At 39.7% G+C, this 9,828-nt stretch overlaps 1 protein-coding gene and 2 long non-coding RNA genes across 3 annotated transcripts in view; 1 reads left to right on the top strand and 2 right to left on the bottom strand.

The window, feature by feature from the left end:
- Nucleotides 1-1,377: 1,377 nt before the first annotated feature.
- chm (CHM Rab escort protein) overlaps nt 1,378-9,828 on the top strand; it is a 14,949-nt gene continuing 6,498 nt past the window's right edge. The window contains exons 1-7 of the mRNA XM_061934652.1: nt 1,378-1,481; nt 6,745-6,811; nt 7,036-7,108; nt 7,199-7,323; nt 9,322-9,421; nt 9,486-9,623; nt 9,687-9,803. Coding sequence (XP_061790636.1) covers nt 1,430-1,481; nt 6,745-6,811; nt 7,036-7,108; nt 7,199-7,323; nt 9,322-9,421; nt 9,486-9,623; nt 9,687-9,803 — 672 coding nt within the window. The 5' untranslated portion in view covers nt 1,378-1,429. The remainder of the gene's footprint in view (nt 1,482-6,744; nt 6,812-7,035; nt 7,109-7,198; nt 7,324-9,321; nt 9,422-9,485; nt 9,624-9,686; nt 9,804-9,828) is intronic.
- Nucleotides 6,156-7,452, bottom strand: LOC133580390 (uncharacterized). The gene is made up of 3 exons (XR_009812218.1): nt 7,430-7,452; nt 7,120-7,239; nt 6,156-6,228 (listed from the first exon to the last, which is right to left on the bottom strand). It is a non-coding gene; the product is annotated as an uncharacterized lncRNA (long non-coding RNA).
- The window catches only part of LOC133580382 (uncharacterized), an 8,984-nt gene continuing 8,686 nt past the window's right edge, over nt 9,531-9,828 (bottom strand). The window contains exons 4-5 of the long non-coding RNA XR_012050046.1: nt 9,779-9,828; nt 9,531-9,716 (exon numbers count right to left, since the gene is read on the bottom strand). The exon at nt 9,779-9,828 is cut by the window's right edge and continues 1,059 nt beyond it. This is a non-coding gene — a long non-coding RNA (uncharacterized lncRNA). The remainder of the gene's footprint in view (nt 9,717-9,778) is intronic.

The following is a 9,828-nucleotide window of genomic DNA, read 5'->3' as shown; positions in this document are numbered from 1 at the left end:
CCGTGCTGCAGTTGTACCTAATGTTGTGTCCCTGCAGTCGTTCACGGCTCCTCCGGCGCAAGCATTGTTGTTTTTGCACTTTTTGGCTTCTTGTTAAGTGACTTTTTTTGGGTGGATTCGGTCTTGCACGTGGAGGGTTTGGGTGTGGGCTTTGGTTGGTGTGGCGCTCCCGTCGGGGGGTGCATTCTGCGGCGGGGGTGCATTAACCGGCACCAGGAGGCGGGATTACTGCGAGCCTCACACAGTGCGTCTTTGCAGCAGTTTTATGATTGCTCAGCACAAGAAATACTTTACACACATACAGTTGTTGACAAAATACACTGTACATTATATACCTCAGCTAACTAAACTATGGAAATGTATAATATAGTTCATATAGCAATACAGTCTCACTGCACAGCAGGCCAGCAGTTAGCCGAGTCTGCAATCCATGTTGAGGCACAACTGAGTGACGTGCCTCAACTGGCTGCTGATCACTGCACCGTCTCTTCTCAGTATTTGAACGACAAATGTGAAAATTCAGCGATTTTGAATAAAAATAATCTAAACTGGTGAAGTTAAATGGAAAATAACTATATAGTATAATCACTGGATACATATAGCAATTTAATTAATTTTTTTTCTTTTTACATTTTTTTTCTTTCCATGATGGCAGGTGAGGCCCTGCCTCACCTGCCTCTAGTGACCGCACGTCACTGATATATATATACATACACACACACACACACACACAAGGTCAGGGAAAAACACAAGCCTGTTTTGCAGGTTTCCCTGCTCTTCAGGGGATTTTGTATTTATTTATTTTGTATATATATATATATATATATATACACACACACAGTATATACTATTGGTCTGTTGTGTTTACACTTATTGTTGTTCTTGATGGTATCTGACAGTTACCATCATCTGAGTAAACCTACTGCAGCATCATATGTGTTAACCTATTACAGCATCATATGTTTAAACCTATTACAGCATCATCTGTATAAACCTATTACAGAATCATATGTGTAAACCTATTACAGCATCATCTGTATAAACCTACTACAGCATCATACGAAAAAACCTACTACAGCATCATCTGTGTAAATTTATTACAGCATCTGTATAAACCTACTACAGCATCATCTGTGTAATCTTACTACAGCATCATCTGTGTAATCTTACTACAGCATCATCTGAATAAACCTACTACAGCATCATCTGAATAAACCTACTACAGCATCCTCTGTATAAACCTACTACAGCATCATCTGTATAAACCTACTACAGCATCATCTGTGTAAACCTACTGCAGCATAATATGTGTAAACCTACTACATATACCTAACATTATTTAATACAACAGTGCGTACGCGTAGAAACGCGCGCACGAATGCGCAAATCGGCAACGCGCACTCCGTGTCGGTCACGCGCATGAACCAATATGGCCGCCGAGAATCTTCCGTCTGAGTTCGACGTTGTCATTCTTGGAACAGGTACATTCGCGAAATACTCCTCGCTATGATGTTGTGTGCTTGACGACACCTGAAGTCACGTCACTTATTTTTGTCAGCCAACATCCCCTCGCTGGACGACACACAGCACAGTTAGCTTGTGGCTAACATCCGGTTCATTTAAAAGGGCGCTAGCTAACAAACATTAGCCTGTACATGTAGCTTCCATTATAGTATGTTGCAATTCTGATAATACTTCCATTATAAAATGCTGTTCCTATGCTAATATCTTAGGGTGTATCGTTTCGTTACAATAACGATTCGATTCAGAATTTGTGGTTGCTGACAGACTCAGGGACAATGTTATTTAGTAACTAGATGACGGGACAAGCGGTAGGAAATGGATGGATGAGGCAATTCCTGAAGGAATTGCGTGTGAATGCTCCAATGCTGAAGTTGAACTGAAATGCTGACAGAATGTAGTATGAATGTTTGAATGTTGAAGAGTTTGAATGTCCAGGAAAACCGTAATTTGGTTTGGAACTTGGGAAAGTGTTAGTTTTTTAATTGAAAAATTGTATTATGGAATTCCTGGAATTTCAGGACAGTTTCTAGTTCCTAAACCAACTTTTTTTTTTGTCCTGACTAAGAAAAATGTTTTGCGAGTGGAACTGTTCAAATGGGATGATTAAAGAAAGAGGAGTAGTCAAACGAAAAAGGTTGGAAATAGGGTTAGGGAAAAAAAACAGGAATTCCTGGAAACTTGTTGAACGTGGAAAAATGGTAGTTTGAATGTCCAGGATGAGTTGAATGTGTTGAAGGTGGAATGGGTTGAAGAATGTGGTAATTGGGGAAGTTTGAAAAATGGCCAATTCATTTTGAATGGAGAAAATGCTAAAAAAAAAAAAAAAAAAAGGAATTATGGGAAATCCGGGAATTTTTTTTTAATTGTTGATGTAGAGCACACAATTCCTGAACAGGCTGAATATTTTGAAGTTAGAACGGTTTGAATCAGATGGAAAATGTGGGAATTGTGTAACTTTGAAGAATGTCCCATTGATTTAAATGAGAATTTCAGAAAAAATTGGGAATTTCGGGAACATTTTTTGGAAAAATGGTAAAAACTTGAATGGTCTGAATGAGTTGAAATGGTTGGTGTTGGAATTGTTTAAATCGGTCAAGAAATGTTGAAGTAGTAACAGCTTTTCAATTGAAAAATTGTATTATGGAATTCCTGGAATTTTAGGAGAACCGGGAATGTTTTTAGTTCCTAAACCAACTTGTTTTTTTGTCCTGACTAAGAAAAATGTTTTGATAGTGGAACGGTTCAAATAGGATGAAAAAAGAATAAGGAGTAGTCAAATGAAAAAGGTTGGAAATAGGGTTAGAAAAAAACCAGGAATTCCTTGAAATTTGTTGAACGTGGAAAAATGGTAGTTTGAATGTCCAGGATGAGTTGAATGTGTTGAAGGTGGAATGGTTTGAATGGGTTGAAGAATGTGGGAATTGTGCAACTTGGACAAATGTCCCATTTGTTTCAATAGGAACTTCGTAGAAATTTGGGGATTTTGGGAAAAGCGGGATTTAGAAAAAAAATCATTAGGAGGATGAATGTCCTGAATGAGCTGAATTGGTTGGTGTTGGAATTGTTTAAATCGGTCTAGAAATATTGAAATAGTAACAGTTTTTTAATTGAAAAATTGTATTATGGAATTCCTGGAATTTCAGGAGAACCGGGAATGTTTCTAGTTCCTAAACCAACTAGTTTTTTTGTCCTGACTAAGAAAAATGTTTTGATGGTGGAACGGTTCAAATGGGATGAAAAAAGTAAAAGGAGTAGTCAAACGAAAAGGTTGGAAATAGGGTTAGAAAAAACACCCCAGGAATTCCTGGAAATTTGTTGAACATGGAAAATGGTAGGTTGAATGTCCGGGATGAGTTGAATGTGTTGCAGTTGGAATGGTTTAAATCGGTTTAAGAATGTGGGAATTGTGCAACTTGAAAAATATCCCATTTGTTTCAATGGGAACTTCCTGGAATTTTGGAAAAAGCGGGATTTAAAAAAAAAAAAAAAAGATTAGGAGCATGAATGTCCTGAATAAGCTGAATTGGTTGGTGTTGGAATTGTTTAAATCGGTCAAGAAATGTTGAAGTAGTAACAATTTTTTAATAGAAAAATTGTATTATGTAATTCCTGGAATTTCAGGAGAACCGGGAATGTTTGTAGTTCCTAAACCAACTTGTTTTTTTTTGTCCTGACTAAGAAAAATGTTTTGATAGTGGAACGGTTGAAATGGGATGAAAAAAGGAAAAGGAGTAGTCAAACGAAAAAGGTTAGAAAAAAACAGGAATTCCTGGAAACTTGTTGAACGTGGAAAAATGGTAGTTTGAATGTCCAGGATGAGTTAAATGTGTTGAAGGTGGAATGGTTTGAATGGGTTGAAGAATGTGGGAAGTTTGCAAAATGGCAAAATCATTTTGAATGGGGAAAATGCAAAAAAAAAAAAAAAGGAATTATGGGAAATCCGGGAATTTTTTTTTTAATTGTTGAAGTAGAGCACACAATTCCTGAACAGGCTGAATATTTTGAAGTTAGAACGGTTTGAATCAGATGGAAAATGTGGGAATTGTGGAACTTTGAAGAATGTCCCATTGATTTAAGTGTGAAATTTCAGAAAAAATTGGGAATTTCGGGAACATTTTTTGGAAAAATGGTAAAAACTTGAATGGTCTGAATGAGTTGAAATGGTTGGTGTTGGAATTGTTTTAATCGGTCTAAAAATGTTGAAGTAGTAACAGCTTTTCAATTGAAAAATTGTATTATGGAATTCCTGGAATTTCAGGAGAACCGGGAATGTTTGTAGTTCCTAAACCAACTTGGTGTTTTTGTCCTGGCTAAGAAAAATGTTTTGATAGTGGAACGGTTGAAATGGGATGAAAAAAAGAAAAAGGAGTACCGGTAGTCAAACGAAAAAGGTTGGAAATAGGGTTAGAAAAAAAACAGGAATTCCTGGAAATTTGTTGAACGTGGAAAAATGGTAGTTTGAATGTCCAGGATGAGTTGAATGTGTTGAAGGTGGAATGGTTTGAATCGGTTGAACAATGTGGGAATTTTGGAAGTTTGAAAAATGGCCAATTCATTTTGAATGAGGAAAATGCAAAAAAAAAAAAAAAAAAAAGGAATTATGGGAAATCCGGGAATTATTTTTTTTGATTGTTGAAATAGAGCACACAATTCCTGAACAGGCTGAATATTTTGAAGTTAGAACGGTTTGAATCAGATGGAAAATGTGGGAATCGTAGAACTTTGACGAACGTCCCATTGATTTCAATGGGGATTTCGGGAATTTTTTTTTAGAAAATGGTAAAAACTTGAATGGTCTGAATGAGTTGAAATGGTTGGTGTTGGAATTTTTCAAATCGGTCGAGAAATGTTGAAGTAGTACCATGTTGAATGGAGAAATGGTATTACGGAATTCTTGGAATTTCGGGAAAACCGGGAATTTTTCCAGTTCAAAAACAACTTTGTCTTTTGTCCTGACTAAGAGGAATGATTTGATGGTGGAACTGTTGAAGTGGGTTGAAAAAATGTGGAAGAAGTAGTCGCCAGAAAAAAAGGGTGGAAATAGGGCTTTGGAGAACCAGGAATTCTGGAAAATCTTATAATTTTTTTGAAATTGGAAAAATAATAGTTTGAATGTCTAGGATGGTGGAATGTGTTGAAGGTGGAATGCTTTGAATCGGTTGAAAAATGTGGAAATGGTGGAAGTTGGAAAAATGGCCAATTCATTTTGAATGAGAAAAATGTCCCGGAATTCAGGGAAATCTGGGAATTTTTGGAATTTGTCAAGGGAAAGCCCGCCATTCCCGAATAGGCTGAACAGTTCGAAGTTGGAACGGTTTGATTCGGGTGAAAAATGTGGAAGGTAGAGCGCGCCAAAATCTGGAGTAAAATTTTGGTGTAGAAAACCATATGTGTGAATGCTGTGGAGCATTCACACAATAACGACACAATCTGAAAGGATCCAGAAAGTTAAATGGATTCAGTAACTTTTTATAAAAAACTAACAGTGAAATAAATACTGGTGCAATTTCCAATATTCCTGTTATTACATGTAAGGGAATTGTGTATAAATGATGTATGGATACAAACAAGGAAGTAAACAACATTTTTTGGCCAATGCATTAACATCTTATTTGAATAAAGTGCAACCAACACTTACGGTTAAATTAACACGAGGAACCCTTTTCTGCTCACAAGTTGAAACATTGAATATACTTTTGTCATGTCTGTGATCATGTTTAGTTATGTTTTGCTTGGTTTTTGGACACTTTAGTTCCTGTTTTCACTCCCTTGCTTTGTCACCATAGCAACCATTAGTTTCACCTGGTTCACATCCTCATGTCACGCACCTGTCTCACGTTTTCATATTTTGAGTCACGCACCTGCTGTCACTAATCATGTCAGTATTATTTAAGCTTCCAGTTGCCAGGCTGTCTTTCTGGCGACATCACTCTGCTTCATGCCATGTTTACGGTTTCATGCTCAGTTCACGCTGCTTGTTTCATAGTTCCACGCCAAGTACGTTTTTGTTTATTGTTCATAGTTTCTGCCTTTGTGCAAGTTTTGTTTCATTAGTCAAGTTTGTTCTCCACGCCTTTTGTTTGCTTCCTTTTTTGTAGTCTTTTAGTGTTTAAAATAAAAGATGTCATTACCTTCACGCCATGTCCGGTCCAAGTTCACTTGCATCTCTGGAAAACAACCACTCCATAGTCCACGCCCTGACAACTTTCAATAAAAGTACAGTAACCCAGGGGTCCCCAAACTTTTTTGCACCGGGTACCGGTTTAATGTAGGCATTATTTTCACAGACCGGCCTTCCACGTGTGCCAGATAAGTATAGCAAATAAGTGCATGAAAAATGAATACATAAAACAAATTCACCATAACATTCAATTAGTGGGAGCCCCTGGCCTTTTCCCTTTGCAAAAAATCTCTCCATAGACTTTTGTTTTTTACTCATTTTTGCTAGGAGTAGTTTTTTTGGCATTAGTATCTGATGGGTTATAGGTGATGCATCAAATGGGTCAAATGCAGAGGACAAATTTCACCATACCTAGTGTACGTGTGGCAATCGTTGGGACTTTAACTTGAACAAACTTCACGTCTAAATCTTTGCCCTGTTGATGACCTCAGCTAGTTTTGTCATAACAATATTTTTATACTGTTTATTACAGTGGTTTGTGTTATTGATGACAAACCTCCTGATTGATTAGTAGTGATTGACATGTGAATGTTGTTCAGGTCTTACGGAGTCAGTGGTGGCAGCAGCCTGTTCCCGAGTGGGACAAAGAGTTCTTCACTTGGACACGTGAGTAGATAGTTTTCTCTCTCTCACACACACACACACACACACACACACACACACACACACACACACACACACACACACACACACACACACACACACACACACACACACACACACACACACACACACACACACACACACACACACACACACACACACACACACACACACACACACACACACACACACACACAACATTAACAAGACATCATGTGTGTTTGCAGGAGGAGTTACTATGCAGCCAGGTGGGCCAGCTTCACTTTTAACGCCTTGCTGACTTGGATCAAACAATACCAGGTGACTCTTACCTGCATCCTCATTGGTCAATCGTCGTCTTGGCTGCGAGAGACAGGACTTAACATGATTTTCTTTGCTGGTTGCGGTCAGGAGCAGTCGCAGACCGATGAGGTCCAGGATTGGTCCAGTCTCTTGGAGGAAGGGGAGGAGCCAATATATGTGTCAAACCCAGACTCCGCCTCTATCACCAATTTGCAAGTGTTCTGTTTTACCAGGTGACTTTTTTTCTCAAATAATTGGCCTCAAAATAAGCCTTGTCAAAACACTTGGAAACACCTTAATCTGATCGTGTTTAGTTTGTGAAAAATGGTATTAACGCACCTCCATTAAATGATTGGAATGCAGGCGTTGTCAGTGCGCCAATCTCCATGACGACCAGCACGCAATCTTTACTACGTTATTCACAGGACGAGAAGAACAAGTTACAACTGTTAATACAAACAGGCACACAAATTAAAGATATAGAAGCTGAAAGAAGTCATTTTTTTGAAAATCAAGAATATAAAATGCTACCGGTTTTATTAAGTGTCAGGATGTCGTCATTGAAGACGAGACATGATGAGACTTCTTTATTATGTAGCACTCTCTTCTTCTATGTACATTTCCCACATAGCTACAGCAGCTGACGTGACCAGAGTCGCCCCCTAGTGCACAACAGAGTAAAACTCGAAGAAAGTAAACATAGTGAGTAGAGATGTCCGATATTATCGGCCGATAAATGCTTTAAAATGTAACATCGGACATTATCGGTATCGGTTTCAAAAAGTAAAATTTATGACTTTTTAAAACGCCGCCTTACGGACTGGTACACGGACGTAGGGAGAAGTACAGAGCGCCAATAAACCTTAAAGGCACTGCCCAATCACATAATATCTACGGCTTTTCACACACACACACACACACACACACACACACACACACACACACACACACACACACACACACACACACACACACACACACACACACACACACACACACACACACACACACACACACACACACACACACACACACACACGTGAATGCAAGGCATACTTGGTCAACAGCCATACAGGTCACACTGAGGGTGGCCGTATAAACAACTTTAACACTGTTACAAATATGCGGCACACCGTGAACCCACACCAAACAAGAATGACAAAACACATTTCGGGAGAACATCCGCACCGTAACACAACATAAACGCAACAGAACAAATACCCAGAACCCCTTGCAGCACTAACTCTTCCGGGACGCTACAATATAAACCCCCCGCAACCCCGCCCACCTCAACCTCCTCATGCTCTCTCAGGGAGAGCATGTCCCAAATTCCAAGCTGCTGTTTTGAGGCATGTTAAAAAAAATAATGCACTTTATGACTTCAATAATAAATATGGCAGTGCCATGTTGGCACTTTTTTTTTCCATAACTTGAGTTGATTTATTTTGGAAAAACCTTGTTATAATAATGTGTTAATTCCACGACTGTATATATCGGTATTGGTAATTAAGAGTTGGACAATATCGGAATATCGGCAAAAAAGCCATTAAAGTTAAAGTTAAAGTTAAAGTACCAATGATTGTCACACACACACTAGGTGTGGCGAGATTATTCTCTGCATTTGACCCATCACCCTTGATCACCCCCTGGGAGGTGAGGGGAGCAGTGGGCAGCAGCGGTGGCCGCGCCCGGGAATCATTTTGGTGATTTAACCCCCAATTCCAACCCTTGATGCTGAGTGCCAAGCAGGGAGGTAATGGGTCCCATTTTTATAGTCTTTGGTATGACTCGGCCGGGGTTTGAACTCACAACCTACCGATCTCAGGGCGGACACTCTAACCACTAGGCCACTGAGTAGGTTATTATTATTGGACATCTCTAATAATAATACTCGTATGTTGACAATCCATCAAGCGGTGCGGCTTCATACCTAACCAAAGTCGTAATAAAACATTCTGACAGATTTTTAAGCTCTGTGTGTAATGTTCTACATTCTCAATGGAACATTTAAAGTTTTGGTGTTGTTTACTGACATCATCTTGCAGTCTACATGTATCTCGTATGTGTGACTGCCATCTACTGGTCATACTTATCATTACACCGTGTACCAAATAAAATAGCTGTGAGGTCGGTAAGAATATCGGATATGGGCAAAAAAAGCAATTATCGGACATCTCTAGTAGTGAGTGTGTTGTTAGCCACGTGACACGTTTGGTTGATGTCGTCCCCAGTGAGGACAGCGAAGATGAAGAAGATGAGGACGAGAAGAAAACCACAGAAGAAGAACCATGTGCAGGTGCAGAGGAGACGCCGCAGCCAACCGAAGAGGAAGTAAGAGCGACAAAACCCCACATGCGTTGATTCATGTCGCGTGACGTCTTTCATCTAATCACAGGCTGCCCACACAGAAAAGGAGCAGCCAGAATTGCCACGCCCCCTGGACGCCGCCAGCCAATTAACGCCATGCAAGAAGATCACCTTTGCTCAGCTGGTGAAAGAAGGACGACGGTTCAACATCGATCTGGTCTCCAAGGTAACAGAGGACCTCATACCCCGTCATCGTCCATCCAGCGCCGACGTTTCCTTATCCTTTTAGTTGATGTTTGCTCGAGGCTCGTTGGTCGACCTGCTCATCAAGTCAAACGTCAGTCGCTATGCGGAGTTCAAGAACGTCACCAGGATCCTCACCTATCGCCGTGGAAACGTGGAGCAGGTACGTCGCCGGTGCACTTTGAGGC

This window comes from Nerophis lumbriciformis, linkage group LG03 (genome assembly GCF_033978685.3).
Source record: "Nerophis lumbriciformis linkage group LG03, RoL_Nlum_v2.1, whole genome shotgun sequence".
Classification (NCBI taxonomy): domain Eukaryota; kingdom Metazoa; phylum Chordata; class Actinopteri; order Syngnathiformes; family Syngnathidae; genus Nerophis; species Nerophis lumbriciformis.
Note: the sequence above shows the minus strand (reverse complement) of the source record. Positions and strands in the feature narration are given on the sequence as shown.